We start from the raw sequence: 27,312 nt of genomic DNA, 5'->3' as shown, positions 1-27,312 counted from the left end.
GATATATATACCTTAAAAAATAACACTAGATGCACATTTATCTTTGAGCACCTAGTATAATTTTTTTTTAGTTTAAAAACTATTCTTTAAATTTTGAATCCTAAATCTCAAATACTATACTTATACCCTAAACTTAAAAAAAAATTTTAAAAATAATATTAAGTGCTTGCGGATAGATGTGTAGCACTCTTCAGTGTGCTTATATATATATGTATATCAAGCACACTGAAGAGTACCAGGAAAGATGAGGAAAGTAGTTTTCTTCGATGCTCTCAATGCATCAGGAAGATAAGTATTTATAGGCTAATATTTCTTCAAGGCTAAGGAAGAATCTCTTAGTGGAGTAGCTTACTAGCTTAGAGCTTAGTTGTGTCAGAGAGGTCGTGGAGTCTTCATAGTTGTTCTTATCTTCTAGCTGAGTCATGGTTGTTGAGTGGATGTTGTCGTCATGGGTGACGTCATATTTCCATTATGTTGTCCAAATTAGCTTCTTCTGTTGGGTTGAATGAACCTGGACTTGAAGGTTGGAGAGGTAGAGTGGGCAGCCGTGTTGAAGCCATATGGTTACGGGCTAAGTATGCATTAGCCATTAGTATAGAACTTGCTAATTTGCAGGAAATTCAGTGACCATATTTTTTCATGTATTTCTCATATACAACTTCATATTTTGTATGGATTGGAAAGGGAAAATAGACTGTTCCATTTCCTGAGGCCAGTAAATTTTTTCAGTAAAAGATTCCCCAACTAAAATGTAATATTTTAGTATATAATCTCAATCCCAGTACCATTGATTACCAAGTACTGCTGATCGCAATTTTATTAGTTGTTCAGGAAGTATATATATATATATACCATATCTAGTGAGTATCTAAAATATTTTTTTATTTTTAAAATTATTGTTTGTTTAATATTATAATCCAACTTCTAAATTTTAAAATAAAATCTTAAATGACTTAATTATAAATAAAAAATAAATTAAAAAAATCCTGCCGACGTATAGTCGTGCATTGCATGTTGCGTATAAGATCAATTATATATATATATATATATAGAGGATTTTGATATACTAAACATTATCCATGATCACCAAATATATTTTTTTTAAAAAAAAATTTCATCGGGTTTAAGTTTTAGATTTTAGGGTTTAGTTTAAAGGAAATGAAAATAAAAAAGATAAATTTTTTTACACACTGTATTCACGATGATACTCACAAATAATGCCCAACATAATATTTCCCTATATATACATTAAAAATATATGATTAATCCGCTCTCAGGGACAGTCTTGATCCACAGCAATTCGCACCTCCAATCTTCAAACATCGTCTGTCTAATCATCCGTCCCGAACCTGAAAATGTAGTCAGACTCGAGTCCGTCCCGCAGAGCAGAGGACCCCACCCCGTACACGTGTCCCTGTTTTGTTTTCGTGCCACGATGTAGTTAATTTGCCCCTTCATGTTTTTAAAACTATAAGAGGGCATTCTTGTAAAATGTACACTAACCGCCACTAACCGGTAGCCAGTCATGCGGCTGTGTTTTGACCAGGCCATAAACCGTAGCAGCTGCTGCCGTCACGGGTTCGGTCTGGAGAACCCATCCGCCGCTTCCCCCTTTTAAACCCTCGTCCCTGTCTGCGGTTTACAGGGAGGCGAAACCATCCAAGTGGCCGCCGAATGGGGTCACGATCGAGCGGAGGGAGAGCGGCGGAGGAAGAGGTGCCGAACACGGAGCTCTACGCCCGCCTCCACGTCTCGCCGTCGGCCTCCGCTGAGGAAATCCGTAAAGCGTTCCTTTACTGGTCGGGGGTGGCTCACCCCGACAAGCACCTCGACCCCCAGGTTGGCTGATCTCTTTACGATGCTGACTCTTCGTCGGGGTTTTCACTTGTTGATGGTTGCTTTGTCGATCCAAGCACAAGCTTATTCCTTTTTCCGCTTTTGTTTTCGTTTTGTATCCCCTGGAGGTACGAGTGTGAATACAGATAAATTGGTTGGTTCTCGTCTTGTCTTTGTAGCATTATGCGATTAAGAGGAAGATTTGTGAGGGTTTGACCCAAAAAAATGAGCCGAGAATGACGAACATTGGACCAATTGCTGCGTCTACAGTAATTATGGCTTCTGTCAATGACCTGTTTTACTTCTCGGTACAAGATTTAGTGTTGGAATTCGTGGTTGAAGAGGACCTGTGAATGATAAAAAATAGTATATTTGTGGGCTGAACTGTGGTGTTGTAGATACTGAAAGTTGAATGTCTAAATGGCTTACTGTTCTGAGCCTCTTGTTAGCTTTCTCCTGCCATGTCCGCTATTATAAGGGTAGATCTTATGGTTTTGCTGCATAGAAGTGGTGTAAAGTAAGGATGAATTCATGAATTCTTCAATTGTTGGTAAAAAATTGTTAGTTCAATGCAATCTGACTTGGATAACATCAAGGAAATAGGCTTCAATTATAATCTGAGTTGGAAATTGGATAATATTAGTTGTGAGAAATTAGTAGACCATGCATGGAGCTTTTTTTTTTTTTTTTGTAATTTTTTGATAAAAATGTTCTCTTTATATGTGTGCAAGTATGTTTTTATGTCAAATTATGAAACTTAGCATCACCCTCCAAGGTTCATGCAACCCGTATCCATGTAAGAAGATTAGAGATTCCATCAAACAACAGTCAAGATTGTCACAAGACACTAACAATATTATTAGGGTTATAGTATGTATATCTAATCTCCAATAGTTGGGATTCATGTTTTTTTTGTAATGGTTTAATATCTTATGTTCATAGATAAAAACATAAACATCGAGGTGGAACAATGTCTGTTACCTAGGTAGATTCTTTTCTTTCAAGAAATCAACTGTGAAACTAACTTGAAAGCCCCTCTCTGTAAAATGCTCTGAAGTGTCTTTTCTTTTTTTTCTCCCTTACCATCACCAACCACAATATTCTACATATGTAATAAGCCACATTTACCTCCTTTTAATGTCAAATGGAAGCATCAATTTTTAGACAGTCATACCATCCTCCAAACTGTTCAAGTGGTTCTGTATTGGATTTATTGATTTTTAAGGTTTCTTCTAGTTGAAGGATGCTGCTACGGAAAATTTCCGCCAAATTGTTGAAGCATATGACATCTTGAACGATCCAGACAAAAGACAAATCTATGATATTTATGGTATGGAAGGCCTAAGTTCAGGCTTAGAACTTGGGCCCCACCTGAACAAAGTAGATGAACTAAAGGAAGAATTGGAAAAACTAAAGCGTCACAAGGAACATGAAAAGGCACTCGCTCACTCTGGAACTTCAGTTATGCTTCTTGGGAGATTATCCTTACCTGATTACCTAGAGGGGGGTCGCATTATTAATCGGTAATCTTTATCGTTCTTGTTTTTTATGTTTTTGTTCTCTCTTCCTCATTCAATTGATCTTTTTATTGTTTGTAGTTACACGCTTTTGAATTTAAGATTTTCCTGCTATAATTGCAGAATATCATTCATGATATGAGGAAACCTTTAACTGCTTCTATTGTATTTCAGTTGTTGTAGATATACATGCTTGCATGTTATACCTGTGTATTTTAGACAACAGCTTCAGTTGTAAATATACATGCTTGCATGTTGTACATGTGTACATTAGAAACTTTCCACCATGATGCTAAACACCGTGGTAATTGAATGACTTGGTTCTGCTTCTTATTGATTTTATGAATAAATTGGCTCCCTAAATATTCTTACATTTCATTTCTCATCCACCAAATCATTTCTAGTCTCTAGCATATGAACTACTATTATTGTTTTTGGTTCTAGCAAAACTGTCTTTGCTAGAGGCCGCAACATTTGAAATAATTCCTGCTGTACATAATCAATGGTGCTGTCTGGCTTTTAATCTTTCCTCTGTAACTTACAGAATGGAAATGGCTAGTGACTTTCAATCACAAATATCCAAGAGAAACATTGTTTCTGTTAATGGACGATTTGTTGTTTCTGGTGAAAGTGGTCAAGGTTCAGCAACTGTTGTGTTCAGGCACTATGTTTCTCCTGCTACTGAAGTCGATTTTAGGGCAACAGCTGGTCTACGGTCACTCATTGGTTTCCAAGCATCTCGGTAATCTATTTTATATTTGTTGATCATTTAGTTTCTTATGATTCTTCTTATCTTGTTTCTACTGGTTCGTATTTGTAATATTATTATTATTTTCAGTCAACTTTCAAATCATTCAACAGCATCTTCAGGGTTTATGGTTTCTTTAGGAGATGGATCAGTCAATCTTTCTAATACCTGGGGTCGTCAACTATCAGAAACGAGCTCAGGAAATGTATGTCTGTGATATAATACTTTTAATTTCCTCAACCATTTTATGATTAGATACTTCACTCTTCTTTCAGTTGAAAAAGTTGCTGTATGATTGTGGGTTTTGGATGGGTGGTATTAGCACATGGATCTTAATTGCAACCTTTTGTTTACTTGAAAAGAGAGGATGGAAGAGAAAATGAGAAAATGACAACTTTAATTCATTCTATCTTCTCTCTACGATAGGCAGGGTCAAACCAATCTTTTTAATGTTTTACCTCCCTCTATACCCTCTTCTACCCACTTTTGGAATGAACCAAAAATAGGGGAAAGAGATTCAATTTTTTTTCTTCTCCCTTACTTTTTGTTTTCCCATTGAAGATAAAAGAAATGACTACTTTCCCTCCTTTATTTGGGCACCTTTCCTCTCAAGTAGGCATAACTTAGATGACAAATAATGAGCAACGAAACGAACAAAATTAGCGACTTAGAAAAATGCCTAACGAAAGCTACTTTGATTATCAAAGATAAGCCATGAATGCACTGGTGCACAAAATGCTAATCTGTTTCTTTCCTTGTTAAGTTTCCCTCGTCCTTGCTCCCTTGCACAACTTATCCTCATCGGCATCTTTCTCCTAGAGTAGAAGTTGATGATTAATGGGTCTTATGACATAGAAAAGCCTCTCCCCTCATGTTCTCCTCTATAGTTATATTGACTCAATTGATAACCTATTGAGCCATCTTTTGTCATTGGCTGTTGCATCTCCATCATCTACGGTGTCAAATGTCTCGATAATCATGCCCAACTCAGGGTGAACATCTTTGCCTCCCTTGTCATCTTCAATGTTGCCAATGTCATGGCCACCCGAACATTGATTGGTGCAAGGTCGACTGCATGGAGACTATCTGAATCAACGATCATTCCACGAGCTCCGACATTTAGCAACCTCTTGTTGCAAGTTGAGTGTAGTTTTTGATGCAAGATCTAGAGCGGCAAGACCCCCTTGCATCCTACAACTCAACCAACCACCTTCAACAAATGTAATCTCCCACAAGCATCCTCCTCTTTGTGCTAGCTTGGCCTCCTAGTCACTTACATCAGCAAGCCACTGCACTTTGAGGTTCTCTCTCCCCCCCACGTGGCTTGACTATTAACTTTCATTCCCCTCCACTGTCACTGAAAGCAAGGAGAGATCCGATGGTGATGTTTCCCTCTCTAAATCTCTCTTATACTCTTTCCCAATTGATCCTTGACACACCTTTGCAGCCATGCAGACTCATTTGACCACCTGTAGGGCTACTTGTTAGTGGACTCACCTAAGTGCCACCAACATGATGGAGCACCTATTGTTCTTTCCCTTCCCTTCCACAGCCCCATGAGGCTCACTTGAATATACAATTTTCTTTTGTTTTCTGGGTTAAATTACTTTAGCTACTACAATGACCTGAATCTTATCATTTGATCCCATTGTAAAAAAAGTGCTAGATAAACAACTTTCTAATTATCTTGTTAGGTGAATTCTCTTGTGGCCTGTTAGGCTGATTCTCTCCTAATCATCGAGATATAACTTCTGGATTTGGATGAGCAATTTCTTCTAGCATCACAACAATCCTTTGATTTTGTAGTTATTTCTTTTCTTTCTTTGAACTTTTTTTTTTTTTTCAAATTATGACATGAGGGGACTCTTATGTTCAATTTTGGTGAAGAAATTGGTAGTCGTGTATGACTCAACATGACACCAAAACCAGGTGGAAGAGAGCATGATTCTACTTGCAACTTCACCGTTGGAACCACTATGACATAATTGGAACTAGAGACAGGAGCATGGTTCTGCCCATAATGTTGGAACCATGAGAAAGTGAGCACTACTCTACTCATAATCCAGCCACCAAAATTTCTACAATATAAAGTCAAAGCCAAGTGGAGGGAGCATTCACAAGTCAACTATTAAAACCACAACGATAACAACTACTTACCTCTGTTTGCAATCTTATTGATAACGTGCTCCATCAACAATCTCTGGAGCTTTACTGATCGAGATCAAGGGATCATTGGTTGAATGCTCCAATAACTACAATTTTTTTTCCATTCGTGTTTAAAACAATATTTTCACATAATTAAGTAGTTACAGGTACCAAGCTCAGTTTATCCTTAACACACATAAGGAGGCTCTTGGTCCTGCTATCTCCTGTAATCAATGACATTGAAAACCAAAATTTCTATTTGATAACTCAGAACATGAATTGATTATTCTTTTTATTTGCACATTGAATTGTGCAATCAATTTTTTTTTCAGATACAACTTGTTTTGGGAACAAAATCAGCCATTAGTGTTGGATGGCAAAAGAAAGAGAAAAAAGTTTCAGCTGCTGGTGCAATAAAGGTGCATCATTCTTACTTTATCTCCTTTTGTTTCTTTCTCGTGAAACTTGTTACAACTTCCTACCATTCTTGCACTTTTCACTTCCATATATATGCCAATTTTTGCCCTACATAAATCAAGTACTTAGGTGTTCAGTGTATGCACTATTAATTCTCTAACTTTTGCTATGAGCATTAGGATCTTGAACATTTAATGATTATGTACCTTTTTTTTGCATTCTTCACTTTGTGTGCTACATTAGCTGATATTTTAATCTCTAGTGACCAAATTAAACGGGAGACTCATCTGACTGAGTTGTAGATGAAGATTAGACGAAATTAGGTGACCTGAGTTTTATTGGATTTGTATGGTTAATATGTAAATTTAACTAAATTTTTTTCACAACTAATGAACTGACTACAAACTGTTTGACAATAATCCATATTGCAGTTGCAACCTGACCATGTAATGTAGACACGCTCAGCTATGCATTGTGTTGATGACTCTGTCAAACCAAGGTTATCTAGTTTGAGATCCTAGTTAGAAATGGCGAAAGATTCATTTGATCTGGTCATATGATTGTGGTATAGGATTGTAAGATATTGAATTTATATTATTTTGAGATTTAGAATTATTCATAAATTAATTTTGAATATATACAATTATCATTGTGCATTTCTTAATTTGCATAATTTTAATATCATAAAGTATATGATTCATGTAGAAAAAAAATGTAATATGACAGTTGAAAGTTAGCTAACTTGCATTATTTTCTGAATATAACTATGATGCTAATAGAGCATTTTATTTATCTAACCTATAAACTGTGGGCTTTTTCTGCTTGTTGGAAGTTAAAAAAACTTCTCATACAATCCAATTTTTTTGGATGATATAGTGAATCAACTTTTTATTGAATGGCAAAATTTTAAAATGCTTATGTGAATGTAAAGCTATACTATTAAGTCATGATTGTGCAGATCAAAATCCTATCTAGGAATGATGAGGGAACATAGGATCAATTGTAGGTTTGTGAGGTTCACACCCCATCAAGATCCTTGAGATTTGGAATGTTTAGGCCAGTTTGGACTATAGGGTTGTAAGATCCTAAGATCTAGATTGCAAACACTATTACCATGTGTTCTACTGTCAATGCACTATCACTGTTGACTGTTAATCTGGAACACTGTTCACCACCATCTGATGACCCAGATTCACAGTGGGAGCAGTACTTGCTTGGATAATGAGCCACAAACAACAACAAGAGTGGCAGTGAAGAGCAGGACGTGCGCCATGAAGAGATAAGGGTCACAATGCACTCTGCCGTGAGCAATAGCAGCAGATTATGGAAGATGATGTGGTTGCTTATACAAGCCATCTGAGAATAGACCTCGTGATGAGCAAAGGTTGACAATGTAGTCAATGCAATTGACTCAACAACAAAGGGATTGTAAATGACTGCAAAACAGATGATTTCTGCCCTGTAGTTATTATCCAGTTAATTATTGACTTGCTGTTTCTGGCAAAGGAAGAACTTTGTGACAATTCAGTGATGGAACAATAGGAGTAACGACCAAGATGATCAAATCAACAGAAATGAGAGAAATTTTGGTTGTCTAAGGCATTTTTAGGTAATAACTCATCATTTTTTGCAAATATAAGAGTGATTGTAGCCACCAAAGAGAAATCACAAATTCACAATGACACTGAATATACCATGTAATTTGTAATTATAGCCACGTAATACATAAATATGATATTCAAACTCATGAAGCTGCAAGAGATATGATTTCCTATATTTAGAATTTAGAAGAGTTGTAGTCATCATCACTTCGTTGTCATTAAGGCGTGTTACTCTGAACCTATATGGTTCTCATCCCTCCATTGAACTTGATACTATGTCACTTACAGATCTAGTTAAGGTTGTAAGTGCCATTTTGTAGTTCTTGAAACACACAACGCAAAATCATTTAGAAAGGAAATCAGCATAAAGACAACTTCAGCACTACTAATATCTTTCTCTTAGCTAGTTTGCCTCTTCTTCATCTTCACAATAAGGTTTCAGTGTTGAACAAAGTTGAGAATGGCAAGGGTATTTGCGGTGGTACATACTGTTGGTTGTTAACAGTGAAATCTTTGTTAGGTCAGACATTGAAACTTTGGCCTAGAATGAGATTTTTAACCTTGAATCAAATAACATTTTATATAATCTTCTTTCTCTACTATCCATGTGACCTAGAGGTCACGGGTTCAAATCCTGGAAACAGCCTCTTGCTTACAACCTTTCTAATATATTTAACTAAAATCAGTGTCTTGTTACAATTAATTGGGAAATATTAGGGTTTGTTTTCGCTGGTAGGCCCCTATCTAATTTTATTATTTATCAATGAACACTTTTTAGGCCTTGTATTTCATGATATTTACGGTTAGATTCCTAGTTTTTTTTTGCCCACATTGGCCCCACAAACCTTATTTTGCACGTCATTGGATCGCTCGTGATGGATTGCTACGAGGCCAACCTCCAAGCTCAGCCTTTGCATATTGATGTACTTGATGGTGAAGACTGTTTGCCTCACTTGTGACTATCTAACCATACAAGAAATAGGATTATAAATTCATGTTCATAGGTTTAAGATAAATTTTGATATTGGCCATTTAGGCCTAATGGAGTGATCAATCTTTTTCATCTAGGCTTGAGACTGGCATCGATAGTGTTTTTTAAAACTAAATGTTAAAACATATTATTGGTAAAAACCATATATCTATCAAATAAAACATTGATATGGCAAAAATAATTTAGTAAAATTAAGAATTGCACACAAAGATACAAAAGCGCATTTGAGGCAGCAAAGCTCAAAGTGAAGAAGGAAGCACAATTCAAGCAGGCTAAAACACAAGCAATACCCTCAGTAGAGATGGTTCCATCCAAAGCAATATTTATCTTCTTTTCCTCCCTTTTGTTCTTTTTGATCTTTGGATATGTTTGTTCTTCAAATTATTTGTTTGCCTGAAGTGATCTGTCTAAATTTTGTACAGTTGGGAATAGGTCTTTCTGAGGCTTCAGCCCAATATACACGGCATTTGTCGGAGAAGTCACATTGCCTTGTTGCTGGTTACCTTGGAAGGTGACTATGCTTTGATGTTATATTCTATCTATGAACTCTTTAAGATTAAAGATATGCAAATATGTGTGCATTTTAGATAATTTGGTTTGTGTCATTTTAGATTCAGTTTATTTAGATTAGGTTTATTTCTAGTGCTGGCAGGGCACATACAATGTATTATATTATTTTAGATTAAATTGAACTAGGTGTATATGCACACTTCTGCTTTCATCATTTTTTATCTTACCAGTTGTTTTGTGGTATTATCATCATGCATGGTATATATTTACACACCTTCTATGCTCATAGATACGAGCATAATTAACTATTATGGCTTTAATCGGTCCTAGGAAATATTATTTCATTCATATAATTCATAAGATTTTATCAAATTTTAACATTGCAATAGATTTGTATTATTCTTCTGAAATATTATGTCTTGATGCTCTAGGGTTTAGTTTAGTCAATATAGGCTTAATCTACTGAACACTGAACAATTTCGTATGTGTATTATGCTCTGTTGATCTACTTGTTTATTTCTGCATTGCACGAAAACAAAAATGAAATTTAATATATAAATAACAGAAACTATCCCTTTTGTTTTCAAAATTTCTATTGTGGAGGTGAACAAACTGCACTTAATATGGTATATAGCATCTCATGGATCATACCTAATATTTTGCTTGTGAGTTAGAGGTTTAAATACCAAATAGAATGCAGGACCAATTTGATTGTTCTGGCTGAACTGGTAAATTTTTCCGTTGAATCCATAGAAAGGTCACCGTCCATTTTTTTGGCTAATTGCTCTTTTTAACACTACTAACTCGACTGTTTACCTTTCATATAGTAGGGAATTATAGAAATATGTAAAAGTTCTTGGATTTGAAAACTGCCTGTTTTGTAAACCTTAACTCAGTTTGACTTTTAAAACAGTACACTTGATTTTGAAATTGGGGGTGGCAGAAGGCTATCTAACTCCAGTACTGTACGAGCTATCTACAGCATAGGAATTGAGGTGATTGTCTTTATGTATTCAAGTTATTTCTATTCAGGCCATGTTTTTCTGCAATTGCTATTTCTCCTGCTAAGTAGTAGAATCAATAATCATTATTGGCTGGAAGGTGACTTGAAAATGCCCAAAACATGTGTGTGGTGAAAGTTAATATAAATAGGAACTTCTAGTTTTCTTTTGTATAGAATCTCAATAAGCCGAGCTTATGTTAAGCATTGATTACGTTTTGCAATCAACACTTGTCGCTCATTATATAATCCATCTACTGTTTACAAGATCTGCAACAACTAGAAAATAAGAGTAGTTATGAGGTACAGTCTGTTCCAGTTCATTTTTGTCCAGAACTACAACTAAATTTACATAAGGGTATGATTACAAATTACCAAGAAACATTAGCTCCAGATTAGGTCCAATTAAGGGCCTGTCTAGGATTGTCTCTGGTCCAAGTGATGTTGAAATACATTCTTTGTGATATCTACCTCAAGTATTGCCAAATCCATTAACTAACAAGGCTATAGTTTTGTCTCTCCAAGGTGATTTTCAAGATCACATGCACGTGAGTAAATCTACATTAAGAAATCTCTAATGATTCTCTCCATATCATTGACAACTTCTTGTCTTCTCCTGAGGGTGATGCTTCACAATGTAAATGTATTTTTGGAGAATTTTAGTCATCAAGCGTGCTTGATAGTTGATATTTTTTGTAATTTGATGAAGCTTAGTCCCTTGTTCAAGGTGTAGGATGAACTCATTTAGCAGTAAGTGTAAAATACCAATGTATTAAGCCCGGAACTTCTTATTGTATGTGGAGTACCATTGTCTGGTCTTATTGACTTTCTGCCTAAAGAATGGAATCAACACCTGGGATGCATATATCTGTATACTTGATGCATCACATTCAACCTCAAAAGCTATTAGGTTGGGTTGCCTTCGGACATGAACCTTAAATATTCTTTCCTTGTTCTTAGAAAATTGATCAAGTCAGTTGAATTCCTTTTCTCAATCTTTTATGAGAACCATAAGTGTAGCATAGAAAGGTGAGGGCTGCAAGAAACGCGGATGGCTTTTGCTGTATTAGAAAGAGCTTGGGTCTTTGTGGTGATGTGTTGATGGGACAATACCAAATAGAAAACAATGCCTTCAAGTATAATGCATTCATTGACCGAGGAAGATCATGGGTGGATTTGCAGTTGGCAGTGAGGTTGGTCTTTTGTACCACTTGACATGGTACAAGCAAGGCTGTGACACATGGCGTAGTGATCTCACTAGTCATAATGAGATGCAAGAGAAGTGAATCTTCAAAATAAAATTATAATATTGATTGAATGAATGGAACAATGAGAGGGAGCCTCTTCTCTACGAATTATTACAATAACTCAGTCTTCTGATAGTTGGTGTAAAGTAGATTTTTTTTTTTCTAAAATAACTTTTTGATGTTTTGATTGATCAGTAAGTTTGCTAGGAAAAGTAAAAGATAATAAAAATAATCTGGGTAGGGATATATTTAAAATTAGACAGTTTACTAATTTATTTACTTAGATCTCTAGCATGGAATCCTCACACCCTTTTCTCACAAGTAACTTATAACTTTTTTTTTCCTTATTGCATAAAATAGTCTCTATTAATCTATGTGTTTTCGGAGTTGAACTCTTCACTTTTAATCTTTAGAAATCACTTAACATTTATTAATCACATCATCTGCTATTGTTGATATTGTTTTTATGTAATAATTTATAAATTATTTACTAATTGTAATAGGTTTTAATTTATACGGGAATACTGGATATATTTCTATACATCATATAATTAATTTGAATTATTTAGATGCATGACAGTAACACTATTAATACAATATTTTAAGAAATCATATATAAATCTCGTCGTTGATTTTGAAACAATTTTCAAAATTCATATGTTCCATTGTAGCATAATTCATATTAAATTATATATATATATATATATATATATATATATATATATATATAAAATTGTATTTGAGACCGTTAGAATTGAGACCATGCATACATATCATCATCATCAATTTGTGTTTTCTCTGTTATTTGGGGTCAGCGACATAAATCTTGTTTGGTTGTAGAGGTTTATGATTGGGGTTCTATTTTTATTATATCATACATTAAACATTGGCTCTCCCTTTTCAATTTTTTTCATCTTACAAAGTTATTTTCCCAATACAATTCTCACCATGAATACCAACCCGATAAGATTGATATTAATTTTTTGGCCTGTGCAATTTCAATACTGATCAATAAGGTAAGCATGATTACAATGCTGTTATCAATAAGGGAATCAAATTAATTTTATTACATACTATCTCTCGTGCATCTTCCCTTCTAATTGATTGAACCTATTGATCACTTTTGAACATGTTCATATTATCTTTTATTTTTCATCATTTTATTAGCTATTAAATTGAAGCTACACTAAGCTTTTGCTAGTACTGTTTTCAATGTTATTCAATCCACTAATCTATATGTTCATCTTAGCATTATCATTTTTTCTATATTAATTTTTTTGTGTGACTTACAATCCAACACTTATGTCCATAACGTGTGTGAACTAGTACTGGTCCATCAGGGTTGAAACCATAGACTGTTTCGTAATAAGAAAAAATGGAGAAGACTGTAGATTTTGATACCGGAAGTGTGTATATGTGACTGCCCAATGATTTTATTAGGGATCTGTGCAATTTCAATACTGATCAATAAGGGAAGCATGATTACAATGCTGTTATCAATAAGGGAATCTTACATAAATTACACTTTTCTTTAGTCTTATCTCTCTTGCATCTTCCCTTCTAATTGATTGAACCTATTGATCGCTTTTGAACATCGGGCCGTGTCGAGATTTCGGTCCCGGACCGGAATGATATAGTTTTGATATCGTATTGTACCGTGCCGGTATAGTTTCGGAATTTTTAAAATATAAAATATATTAATTAAAATAAAAAATTTAATTTAAATATTTAAAAATAAAAAATAAAATATTTTAAAAAAACAATATGATAATTTTATGAATTTTAATAAAGCCTATCTAAATTATCCCCAATTATAGTTAGGAATTGATTATTAAAATTCAATTAAATCCCAAGTTAAAAAAAATCCAAAAAAATCCAAAATCGCGCCCCTGTCGCGCGTGGACTGCGTGCGGAGGTGTCGCCGGGCCCGAGTGGTGCCTATGGTGGTGTCGCCGGGCCCGGGTGGCGCCTCCGGTGGCATCGCCGAGCCCAAGCGATGCCTCAAGAGGCGTCGCCGAGGCCGCGCGACGCCTCCAGAGGTGTCTCCCGGCCGGAACCGCTGTGTCGGTGCCGGTTCGTCGGCGGAACGAAAAATTTTGCCGGTATCGTGCGATACGGCTCAAAATTTCAAACCCTGCATTTTATTAGCTATTATATTGAAGCTACACTTAGCTTTTGGTAGAACTGTTTTCAATGTTATTCAATCCACTAATCTACATGTTTATCTTAGCATTATCATTTTTTCTATATTAATTTTTTTGTGTGTGACTTACAACCCAACACTTATGTCCATCACGTGTGTGAACTAGTACTGGTCCATAAGGGTTGAAACCATACAGACTGTTTCATAATAAGAAAAAATGGAGAACTGTAGATTTTGATACCAGAAGTGTGTGTCTATGTGACTGTCCGATGGATGATTTTGTTGCATTTTTCTGTCCAATCAACATGCCTGTTTAGACCATCTCTTTTGATTTACTTAGAAGCTAATCAAACATTATTTATACAGATTATTCCTGTTCTCTATCTTTATTGCTAACTTTACCGAATAATGATTGTGCTGCAGGGAGTTAGTTGGAGGTTTGAGTTACACAGGAGGAGGAATGAAAAGATTGTGATCCCAGTAAGTAACTCCACAACTTTCCATACATACTTAATAATTGTGTTCCCTCTAAGCCATTCTTAGACCCAATGAAGTATGGTCTCTTATAAATGCACTTCTCGCCTACTTAGAAACAAAAAAATGCTATTAATACAGATACACCATGATGCTATGTAAAAATTGTGGGGCATAACCTTTTCATCTTTGGGTAAGATTGCTTCAATTTGATTTTTATCACCTTGGTAGTCATATTTAGTGGTCTCTTCATCAGTTGGATATGAAGGATTGGATATCAAGAATCGCCACATTGACCTCATGGAATAAGTATACATGAAATAACCTTTGGGTTTGTTGTTAGGTCTTCTATGCAAATTAAAGAATTTGTGTGATCTAAAGTGCTCCTTCACCATATAATTTTATGAATTCACTTCTCTCCTTCTGTTCAGGATGATAAGAAGTTCTTCAGATCACTCATTTTTTGTCTTACCTTTATTCGCGAAACAAAATTTATTTGTTGTATATGGTAATGATTACATGAATCTGGTTCGTTAGTTTCTTGATGCTCTATAGTATAATCATTGGAGGGTGCCACTGAAAATTCTATGATGCCTAGAGAATGATCTAGGGAAAGATTTCTATATCATGATGGTCTCCTTTAGATTGTAGTGTGTAATGATCTGACTAGGCAACTTCTCCCACAGTCGATTGTGGTGTATAATCATCTGACTGGGCAACTTCTCCCATAGACAGTCCACATCAGGCTATTGAGAGCTAATCTAATTTCCTAGATGAGCAATAAGCACACTTTAGTAACCAGATTGTGTGCAGAGGTATGACATTATGACCATATCTATAAGTGTGCCTATATAGATGAAACAACTGGTTATCAGATTTTGATGCTCATGAGGAGCAGATAAAACTGTGCTAAGTTGTCATGCACATAACTTGTAAATAACATTCTATGACAGGAAAAAACGTGCAAAAATTAATTATTCAGAGAGGTGTAATTCAATGAAGTTGCCACATCATTTTGTGATCTTCAATGATCAACTAGAAAATTTGCTAACTAAATCGTAAGGAAGTCCTAGGATAGGATTCAATATATATATAACAATCCAAGTTCCATACATAGGGAGGTTGGGGACTTGTAAATACTTGACATCTACTTGTAGTTACCTATAATGCATGATGTATAATTTAATTTTAGACTAATTAATCATAGGTAGATGATTACTTGGAAGGAAAGAAACCCCTAACTATTTCCCTATTATTTGTAACTAACCTATATTGTATTCCCCCCATCCGTGTCTCTTGCTCTTATAGATACTTGCTTGTTTTTGTTACTCATAAGAAGAATATTTGCCTTCTTGGTGTAGTCTCCTGCTTGAAAATTCACACATTTGGCCAATATTAAAGAGATTACTACAATTATCATGCAATGTGCATTGAGGGAAGAAGATAGGTTTACAGAAAAAAAGGTGTAATAAAAATATAAAGCAAGCTAATGATCATAGCCTTTTTTATATATTTTTAGATCAAGGTTCAAAACCTTGAGCCATACCAAAGTTTCGATCATTGGCTCAAACAATACTATTCTGGTATTGTGTTGATATTTCAATGCATAGTGTCGATAATGGATTGGAGTTGAAGGAAAGAGACAAAACATAGGAAGGAAATCATGTTTGTGACGAGCATGATTTTAAATCTTATACCATGCCGAGTGAAATGTTTGAAACATGTCATTCTTCTAAATTGTCGAAATTAACACATATAATGTCTCGTTTATTTGTTTCATTTCCTTCCTCCTTTAACCTCTAATTTATCATTGTTACCAATGATCAGAGAGTCAACACGATAGTGAAATGGTATTTTTCTAGTCATATATCAAAACTATGGCATGACTTGAGATTTTGAATCTTGGTGTCGAATGGTATCCCGTTTCGGTGATTTATCAGAATGATACGTTTTGACTGTTTTGCCTGGCACAGTACAAGATTTCAAACCATACTTTAGATATATATTAATTTCAATTACAAGATCACCCTCTTATTTATATACTTACAAAAACAACCTTAGTTGGAGAAGAGCTAGTATTAATTGCCTAATACTCACCCGCCAGATGGGCATCCCAATAGACTATGATTAATTCAAGTGGTAAGTGTGTGAGAATTTTATTTCTTCTTGTTTATTATTATTATTATTATTCTTTTTTTGCAAATTTGATCTGTAGTATGCTGTTATATTTGTTTGATGTGACTCTTTTAGTAAACTGTGCCAAGCATCAAGATTTAAGGTTTTTTATTTAATACTATTACTCTTGATATTAACGATGAGCTTTTTGTTTTATAGTCCCCTTGCCTCATTAATTTTAAAAATTGGTTACTATTTTTATTTATGCAGGTTTTACTTACTCGCCATTTAAATCTCTTAGTGACAACTGGAGCATTGATGATTCCTTCATCAATTTATTTTCTTCTCAAGGTTCTCTGTTGCCTCCATGTTTTCTCATTGCTTGTTTTCTGCAATTTAGTTTTTTTTAAAGATGAAATATTTATGTCCTCTTGGTGGAAATGTTGATAGAACATGTTTATCTTTTGACTTTGTGCATTCTAGTTGTTGATGCATCTTTTAATCAAAGAATTGCTCGAAGACATGGTTGTTAGTATCATGCTGATGCTATGCTCAATAACCAGTTCTATTAGTTGTCTTGCTGAAGTACCATGTTATCCATGCTTGACCACCTACTGCTATTGGACTATCATAAATTTCACACTATTTGGAGACTTATCTTTTCTCAGTATTCTCGGCAGTCATAGGAACTGAAAAATCCAAAAGAGAGTTTATGGAGCAACAGTTGAACATGTTAGTGTCATGTTGTGGTTTCTAGCCTGTATTATTATTATTATTATTTATTTTCAGCAAGTTGTGAGGTTTTGACCACTTAAATGCATCTACCGTCACAGGTTAAACTTAATGTTGTGCAGGTGAAATGCAGCTAAAACCATGACAACATGGGTGGTAATCAATAAACAAGGTCCTATGAGTTATAAAGTCTTGACCTAGACCTACGAAACTTATGATTGTAGAAATGAGCTTAGTTTTGCTTGGTTTTGGCTCTATTGTGATCCAAATCAAACCTAGATTGAGTCAACTTATTATATAACTCTAATTATGTATTTTAAAGATCTATGTATACCTTAATTGAAGCTAGTTAAGTCCAATTCTAACTCTAACTCTAACTCCACCCAATGGGATGCAAAATTCTATTTGCTTGGTTCGACACACATCCAGTATTCGACGCAAAACCAAGATTATATTTGAAATATTACCAAAATCAGCTCTAAAGCTCATGCTAGTCTTTGTTTTGGTGTCATTGTGGTTTGAATTACCATCTTAGGAAGTAACTAGCAATTGACATGCTTAGGAAGCTAGAAGCAAATTTCATGCCACAGATTTTTAGAAATTGTTAAAACAGATGAAATTTATATATAAAATATTTTTTGTTTAAAGTTGTGGTTTTTTCTTGATCTAGAGATAGGTATTTTGGCAACTTTTAGTGAGCATCTAAAAATTTCTGAATTTTGTATTTGAGTTTTAAGATCTTTGGTCAATCACTGTTCTTTTACTTTTTTATAACTCTAATAGGTATTGCTTGCTCGAATGCCAAGTTTATCTGGTTGAGAAAAATATGATTATAGTATGCACTATAGTTGGTTTGGAAGTCCAAATGGATTGCTTAGATGGTACCTCAGTGTGCTCAACCAAGAAATTGAAGTATATAAGGGTTATATTAAATTTCTTAAGGAAATCTTGAGAATTTCTTTCTAGTTTGATATGATTGCCTTCTCCTAAGATTTCTTAGGAAGCACTTGTATGATTGCCTGCATTTTCTTGTATAATCAATTTGTGAGATTGCCTAGGCTGTCAATCATCTTTCTCTAATTCTTTGATCCTGCACCTTAAATCTGAACCCCAGTCCTTCTCTAACCAATTATGAAATTATGAAGAATCTACCACTGTCTAATTCCAGTACATGGACAAGAAGATTTTTTTAAAAAATTCAGAGCAACTTCTAGAAAGTCAAATCCGTTGCCTAACTTGCTGAACAAATATAAGGAATTAGAACTTTTTAAATTGCATTGGGAGTTTAGAAACCGTCTTCCTGTAGAAAAATTTGACTGCGATGGAGTAAGAAATTTATAGAAAAATGAGGAGTCATCTGGTGTTGTGTCCACCATTAAAGGGTCATGCCTGATGTATAGCTGTTCCATGCTTTAAGTAGTCGCCAATGCAGGAAAGAAGTGCTTGTTAGTGATAATGCCCTATAGACAATTGGATTGCAAGGAAACCACTGTATCTGGTCTCATTATTTCATGTAATTTGTAGATTGTGATAAAAAGTTATATTAGTACTATTGCTTAAGTGATGGATCAATTGTGATGGAAGACAATCCTAAGGTATTAGATATAATATGATTGAATATCCCTAGTCATAATAATTTCAAGATAGGAGATCGACTTTAGTATTATGGAAAGACTAATACATACTATGTTTATGCTATATAATAGCAATATATAATCTTGTTTTCATAGACATTTTGATGTCTTAACAAGTATATAGGTTGGCTGTTGGAAAAAATCCACTAGATGTAACTCACCATGAGAACTCATTTGGTAGGTTATCTAGTCTCTATAGGGTTTCTCATGCATGGCGGATGAAATTGGTCTTTAGACATGAGACTATACCTTTAATGCTTGTAAATTGGACCCTTGAATTGTATATGTACTTGTTATTGGATATTGCCAGCTTTATGGAGATGCATGAGTAATCAAGATATGACTTATCACTCTTGGTAAAAGATGAGTGAATATCACTGGCCGATTTAGTCAGTGTTCACTTTGAAAATTTATGCATAGTGGAAATGAATTGAGAAAGGTTCTCAAGTTGACTTTCTTTGTGTGGATCACAGTCATATTGAATAACTCTTGGACGTGCCCTATTAGGATAGATACTAATCCAAATCATAGCAGGATGTCATGATATAATAAGAGCCTAAATTGCACAACTATTGTTGCTGAAAGAAGTTTTGGAACTCAATACTTGTAGAATATTGGAGTCTTTATGCCTTATCTGAGACTGATTAAAACTTGTGTTCCTAAATTGATAAATAAGATTTGTACACTACCAATATTTCTTGGAGCCTATGGAGTTTACATGCACAAGGTTTGATCTTTCAGCATGTAATGGTTGTACTATTTAGAGAACCAGGATAACTAAGAGCTAATTATTCTAATTGATTAATTGAAAATTTATATTTGAGTAAATTAAGAGTTCTTGTATTGAATTAAACAAAGGAGTTTAATTGCAAAGTTAAAAGTTAATTTGTGCAATTAAGAATGAGAGGATCAATTTGAGATTTATTTAAGTGGTAATTAAATTTCAATTTTGATAATAGTAAACTTTTAAAAGCTTGATTGAAATTCAAAACAGATTCTACAAGAGTTATAGAAATCATTTTGAAGGGTGAATAATTTTAGAAATTATTTTATAAGGTTTATAAATAATGATTTCCAGTTTAAAAAGTATTTCATGTTCAGTTTAAAAAGTTAATTAGGCAACGATTATGATTAAACAAGCTAATCACGTACGTGGAGAAAGCAAAAACGAAGTGCTATTAGCTTCCACCACATCAAAATGCTTCTTTGATCGTGACAACCTAACCATGCTAACTAACCTAACACCACAAACTTTTCAATTTGTGATGACAGAAATTTGCCTAAAAAGAAATTATCGTGATGATCCTCAAGATGCTATAGGATACATCCAAATCTTGATGGAAAAATTGATCCTATAATATGAATTGGTTTTCTGCACTTAAAGAATGTTTTAACTTGCTGTCTCATGTTTTTTGGTCGGTTTAATTTGGTGCTTTATGCTTTGATGCATGGTGAGTTTAATTTAAAAGTTGAATATTGTAAGAATTTCAATGGTTTGTACCTTCCAATATTTGGTGGAATAGCATAGAGGGTCTAGATTGGAAGTAGGGAGATTTTGCACTTTGGAAGTGATCTAAGCAAAATTTTGAGAGAAGTACATGCCTTCAAGACTGTTTGGACGAATTATTAATAGGGTGCTAATCTTAACTAAGACAATATGAGAGACCAAAGTATACAAAAAGTTTGTTTTGTCTAAGCCTTGAAGCTAAGTTCATATGATGCCCTTTTCTTTGCTTTGAATTTGTGGAAATTAATTTTACTAATTAAGGGCCTCTTTTCTTTATCTCACACCTAGTTGTTTTCCCAAAGGTTCTTGAGCTCATTCATATGTGTTTGTGGCAAAATAACATGATGATTTTCTCTTGATTTTGTGCTAAATTTTCACTGTAAACGATTGAACATATGCAATGATTTTGATCTGGTATCTCTATAAACTCTGCAGAAATTTGTTCTGAAACCTTATTATCGTAGACGGGAGCAGCAGAAGGCAATTAAAGAAAAGGAGGAAACCTTAGATCAGGTTAGATGATCAACATATGCTGAACTGGCTTGTTGGTTACCTTTTTCTGTTCTAGCTCCAAAGGTTCATTAACTACTTTGGCCTACAGAAGAATATACCTAACCACACTGAAACTTGGAGATACTTATTATGCTTACCTTTCATGGATTTATTATCATAGAAATTAATGCTATCATATACACGTTCAACAAACATCTTAGTATATTTGGCCACTTGTCGCTGTGCTCTTCAGCTTCATACATGGGAAATGAACTCAAGCAGTTACTTACATGGAACGGACTGAAAGAATCAAAAGGATAATATTTGATATTTTGAAGAAGACATACACAAAAGAAGCCCTAGAAATTAAAACGTTTGGCATCTGACATATCATTTATTTTATATTTAGCCTTGTCAAACCTAAAATTGTGGTGGTTTGATATCTTATCAGTCTGTTAACAGAAGTTAGTCTGATGGAACTGCTAGTTAACTGAATATTTACTGATATTTATCAGTCTGTTAACTGATGTTAGTGTGATTAAACTGCTAGTTCACTGAATATTTTCCGTGAACTGAATTATAATACCTTCAGAAACTGAACATTGTTTGCTTGTATCTCCTTTCTAGTAATTTTTATTATTTCTAGGCTTTGAACAACCTAACATCTATTGATGAATCAGTTATTAGTTTCAATACATTTAAAAGAGTGATAATTGATGAAGATACTAAACACTGCAAGAAGTTATCTGAGGTATCTCTTTTTTTCATCTATAAAAGGCTTACTTTACCCTAGAAATGTTATATGACCAAAATAATTAGGCAAAAGGTAGTGATTAGGTATCACCACTACCTCTGAGGTAACACAATTATTTTTGATGAGCAAGAAAGAGTAGGCAATAGGTAGTGACTAGGGATTGCTAAAAAAAACAAGGCAGTCTAGCGCATGAAGCTCCTACCAATGTGGGTTTCAAGGAAGGATCGGACCACATTGTGTCTATTGGACTACATTGGATCTATTGTGTGTAGCCTTACCCTATATTAAGAATTTGCAATTATTCTAACAGGGTGTCTAAGATGAAAGATGGTAGTTCTAAGAATGTGAGTGCATATTATGCAAATAAGTTGTTTTCTCAATTTAAGGCTGATTTTAACACATTTTGGGTTTACATTATTCTTTATTCTCTTCCAAAAAGAATAATCTTTTTAATACATTATATTACATAAAGATAAATAAGCATTCAATAATTTTTTGACTGTGTCAAGAGGAAGAATAGTTAATGAAATGAAAATATATAAAATGGTTCTATACAAACCATACACAAATGAAAGGATAATAAAGGTTATTTTAATCTACATTTTGAGCTTGGTATATTTATATCATGATCTTTTTAAAAGAAATTAATAACATTACATCCTGATATCTATAAAAGCAATACATGGTTTAAAGCTTTATAAAACTAAAAAACACATAGGTATAGATGTTACTCAAAAGCAATAGGCAGATACTTGACAAAAGCATTTATTTTAATCCTCATGGCTATTTGCTCTCTAATCAAGAACTTAATACTTTTCTGATGATCAAATGAAGGATATGCTTAGCTGCTTGGTCCATATCAATTTCATAAGTTAGACTATACAGTAGCATACATGCTCAAGATTGAATGATCGATGTTCACAAATCAAAAATTTTGGGCAGACTTCAAGTTTTTTGGTAAGCCAGTTAGGTCTGACATGGAAATGGCCTTCGTTTGGCCTTTTTATAGTATCCTGGACAATTTCTTGTTGATAAACCTCTAACTTGGCTGCTGTTTTTGGATTCGTCAATCTATAAGGGCAAATCTTTGATTTGCTTAGCTGTGTGCTACTTTTTTCCCCCCTTGCCAGTGGTGAAGAAGTGCTATTGATGATTCTGATGTATAATGTCCCATAAATTTTGCTTGGGAGCCTCGTGTTACTGCATTGATTTCTTTTTGATGGCTTATTCTGTTTGCATGACTTAGATGAATGTTCTCACCTTGTCCAATGGTATTCTTTAGAACTATGTAATATTTATAATCTGTAAGTCAAACTGAGCTAAATGAGGTGGCACAGTTGTTTCCTTATTCTGTTATCTAATTCTGTAGCCACTCAATTAGCACCAAATATCAGCATAAATGAACAATGGCAGATGTAAATGCAAATTGTTTTTCATTGTTCTTGCCATGTGCCCTAGCTTTTGCATATTCACCTACTTATAAGCATCTATTTGCATGAATTGTGTTTCTATGAATTTAAGTCCTATCTCTGTTGAAATCAATGTAACATAGAATGTTTTTTGACCTCAAACTTTACGACCAATGATGGCCTTCAATGGAATAAAGACACAATTCAGCTTCTTCAAAACACAATACTTCAGTCTATTTTGTGATTATCGAAACTATCTAAATGATGATTCACGTTCTATTTACTTGATTTTGCTTCCATTGCGCTTCCCTTCTTCACCTGGCTTCTGAACTAAGATTCAGGCTCTAATAACATGTTAATATCTGCTTTGTACTTGTAATAGAGCAATTTGCCTTGACTAGTTACCTTCAGATGCAATGGTCTTCTATTTTTGCCAATCATGCATTGAGATCTGGTATGAATTATGCTCTTCCTTATTCTTGACTCACAAGCCTTGGTTAAAATGTTCAAGATTGTTAGTTTTCCAAACACTTGCAGCTAAACTGTAAATCTGGTTTTTCACTAAGAATGCTTTTAAAAATCACTTTAAAAGCATCTTGTGGTTACTTTTTTTTTTCTTCTGATGCTTGTATTATAATTTTCTGGCCACTATAGGAATTGGTACCTATAAGAAGATTAATCACTGGACCCTTTTCTCTAATTTTATGTAGGAAATTTTGATTTACAAATCATCATTTTGCACCATTTAGTTGTTTACAGTTACATTGTCTGTTAATTGAATTATGTGTAATCACATGTTTTACAGTATCATATGTTTCTGTAATTTTCACTCACTTTTCAGAAGAATAAATATGGCCACTTCTTGAGACATATTTTCATGTAACATTTTATGAAGCAAAGAATCTTACTCAAAATGTTTCTGCTAACATGAAGATTAGAAAAGCAAGAGATGCAGCGAAAAATGCTCAGAAGTTGCTAGAAAATGCTTCCAACAGGAAGAAAACTAAAGAACTGGAGAAGGATGGGCTAGTCATCACTAAGGCAATGTATGGAAAAATTGACGCTACCAAAGAAAATGATGATCTCGAGGCAATTGATGATGCGGCATCTCTAGTTCTGGATGTTACATTACCTCTCAACTTCCTGGTGACCAACTCACAGCTTAAGGTTGGTTATGGATATATGTGTTGGATTTATTTTCTCATGCCTTTCACCTGTCAAGATACATTTTTTCCTGCCTAGGTTGTGTTTAAGTTACTGAAGAAAAAGCCAGAAATACAGGTGATTATAATGTAGGTGAAAACAAATCTAAGCTAGGTTCAACTACAGAACGGAAATAATAAATTCAAAATATTCAATATTCAGCAGAAAAGGATTAAAAAGAGAGTATGCCTGCTAGAGTTCTTTGGAAGAACCCTCTTAAACTTGCAGTTAAGTGGCAGACGGTGTAGCTTTGTTTAGTGGAGACATTGGTTTTTGTATCCCAGATCGAAAGTAAGCTTAGTGCTAAGAATATTGAGCTATCTGCAAAGTGGCTAAGGTTGACAATGATGTAGTTCTATGCTTGTGCCTCCAGAGTTTGATTTTTTGGTGGTACTGATATTAAGTATTTTGATCAACCTATTATCCATAATACACAAAACTATACATGGACCATATACTATACACTGCATAATATATAACAATCTAAACAAATATTGAACAATGTAGAACTGTTTATTCATATAGCATTCATATCTTTTAACGTGTGATACACAAGTATTTCTGTTAAAATTAACACCCCTCACTAAAAAATTTAGTCTAAAATTATTTCACAAACACAAGTAGTTAGGTTCGCATGAACAATAATTTTGATTTTTGTAGGTCTTTACATATCTGGCTGGCACATATTGCCTAATCCCAAATATTAAATCCAATCTTAGATGGATGGTCTACATTTGTTATCTACGCAGTACCTTGCTACATAAACATAGGAAACCCTATATGTTATCTCTTGGAACTTGTTAGGACCGTATCGCATGTGAAGTCACTGTTGGTGTTAGAGTTATTGGGTTATTGGATGTTGAATTGTCAAGTCATTAACCTGGTGAGATGTTAGATAAATCTTTGTCACTGAGGTCATCTTCTTATTCTTATTTGGTTTGGAATCCTGTTTCAATTTCATCTTATCTTTTTATAACCTTTTTCAACCATTGAAACTGCAAGAAATGGACTCAGAATTCAAATGTTTTTAAACCCTGCTGCAGCTTCATAAAGGAATCAAGAAGTCTGGCTTAATGGGATTTTGTGATCCATGCCCTGGGGAGCCTAAACAGTTATTAGTGGAATACACATACAAGGGAGACAAATACAAGGTATCAGTTTGCGTTCTTGTTTCCTTTTAGTCGCGAGACACACGTACTTTTGGCCTAACCCTGCTGTTCCAATTGGATAGGTACTGGTTGGTGACTACGACTTGCTGCAGATCCCACAATACACACACAAAGTCTGAGACCACTTTTTTGATTTGATGACCAAAAACATCAATCAATTTTGACTGTATGTAGCAGTCCATCTGCTTTGCTTTTAGCTTTCTTTTTATGTTCCTAGACTAATTCTTCAACAATTGAAACTGTGGAAACAATAAGGCCAGTCACCCAACTGCTCAATGTATCTTGTTACAAACATGCCATAATTTACTAACATATTGGAGATCTTTCATCTCTGCATGATATCAAGATCGGCATTGGTTGCCCCGCAGGGCATGGTGCGGTGGCAAGAGGCAGGATATTTTTCTAAACAATCAAGATTCGAAACTCATGCAGCGTAACAACTAGTGAGTTGGAATGTCTCTTATTTTTTGAATTTATTTGATGTTCCAAATATGGAGTCAGATTATTCATCTCGGGACTAATTGGATCGTAAAAATTGGATATCTGATTATTCATGTCTGTACTTGTGTGGTCCAATTATTAGATATCTACGTGATGAAGACCGGCAACCAAATCATTATGAGCATGGATCATTGTTTAGGGTTTCACCATCACTATTCTAATCATATCATTGTACTGAACTGGAATATTACAATAAAAAGAATAAGGAAAAGCTGATAAAGAAAGCTTTTTTTCCTTCAAAAACAGAACGAAGAAAGTGGAATTGTGAAAGAGAACTAAGGAAAAAGAGAAAAAGGCAGTGGTACACTATGAAGAGAAAGAGGAAGGAAAACTGGAAAAGAAGCGAAGAGGGAAACAGAGCAGAAAGAAGAGTCGAAGAGAAGTTGGAAATTGTGAATAAGAACAAAGAGATGGAAAAGAGAAAGAGGAAGAAAAAACTGCTGCAAAAGAAGGGAAGAGAGGAAAAGACGCAGAGCAGGGGCAGAGCCATTCCTTTCACCATCTTCTTTAAACCATAAACAAACAAAAACTTTGCTGTCAAAAAGTATCATGCTTAGCTGTTGGAATTGAGATGGGATGGATTTCACTTTATTTCCCTTCAGACGTGAACATGACATCATCTGCGGAGGTAAATTACGATAACTAAGAGATAAGATGGATAGGTGGGTGAATTGTACTACGATGCAAGGATTTAGGTTTGATAGCTTTTTGCAGGACAGCACACGCGCACCTATATTTTAGTAAAGGTGGAATTTATTATCTTAAAAATAATAATAATCTCAGTTAATCGCATTACTCATTTCAGTTCCCACAGAAATTTTACACCGACAGCAAACGCACGCAGCGCACCTATATTTTAATTGCGACTCTCATTTTGAGGAGGAATTTACCATCTTATTAGCTTCATACGGTTGGTTTTATAACTATTTGTGAAAAAGTAAACTAAAAAATTATAATTGATTACTACGAGGAAGACATTACTTCGCCGAAGAGAGAAAGAGAGACAACAATGTCATGAGTTACAGAAGCCATAAAATCATAATCCTCAAACACCATTCAATCAACGTGCTTAATGTATTCTTTAGTAAAAATATTAAAAAGATGAAAGTTTGGCAGCAATTTACTAAAAAAGCATTTAATTTTCAAATTTTAAGAAATATTCACTCA

General features: G+C 34.4%; 1 protein-coding gene across 1 annotated transcript; it reads left to right on the top strand.

The window, feature by feature from the left end:
- Positions 1 to 1,658: 1,658 nt before the first annotated feature.
- Positions 1,659 to 26,085, top strand: LOC141836305 (chaperone protein dnaJ 13). The gene is made up of 13 exons (XM_074723766.1): positions 1,659 to 1,839; positions 3,073 to 3,359; positions 3,898 to 4,095; positions 4,192 to 4,306; positions 6,579 to 6,665; positions 9,678 to 9,766; positions 10,679 to 10,760; positions 14,579 to 14,635; positions 17,015 to 17,095; positions 21,053 to 21,130; positions 24,206 to 24,439; positions 25,519 to 25,626; positions 25,707 to 26,085. Exons 1-13 carry the CDS (start codon positions 1,675 to 1,677, stop codon positions 25,761 to 25,763), a joined length of 1,638 nt encoding a protein of 545 aa, XP_074579867.1. The 5' UTR covers positions 1,659 to 1,674; the 3' UTR covers positions 25,764 to 26,085.
- The last annotated feature ends 1,227 nt before the right edge of the window (positions 26,086 to 27,312 follow it).

This window comes from Curcuma longa, chromosome 10 (genome assembly GCF_044706935.1).
Source record: "Curcuma longa cultivar G26 ecotype Majalengka, Jawa Barat chromosome 10, ITB_CL_G26_1.1, whole genome shotgun sequence".
In the NCBI taxonomy this organism is placed as follows: domain Eukaryota; kingdom Viridiplantae; phylum Streptophyta; class Magnoliopsida; order Zingiberales; family Zingiberaceae; genus Curcuma; species Curcuma longa.
The sequence above is the reverse complement of the archived record's forward strand: the minus strand, read 5'-3'. Positions and strand labels throughout refer to the sequence as shown.

Bases quoted from the DNA above. Each gene is read 5' to 3' on its own strand.
- LOC141836305 (XM_074723766.1), top strand. From the start codon at position 1,675: ATGGGGTCACGATCGAGCGGAGGGAGAGCGGCGGAGGAAGAGGTGCCG. The intron at 4,096-4,191 runs GTAATCTATTTT...TATTATTTTCAG, and splicing joins ATTGGTTTCCAAGCATCTCG to TCAACTTTCAAATCATTCAA. The intron at 10,761-14,578 runs GTGATTGTCTTT...ATTGTGCTGCAG, and splicing joins TCTACAGCATAGGAATTGAG to GGAGTTAGTTGGAGGTTTGA.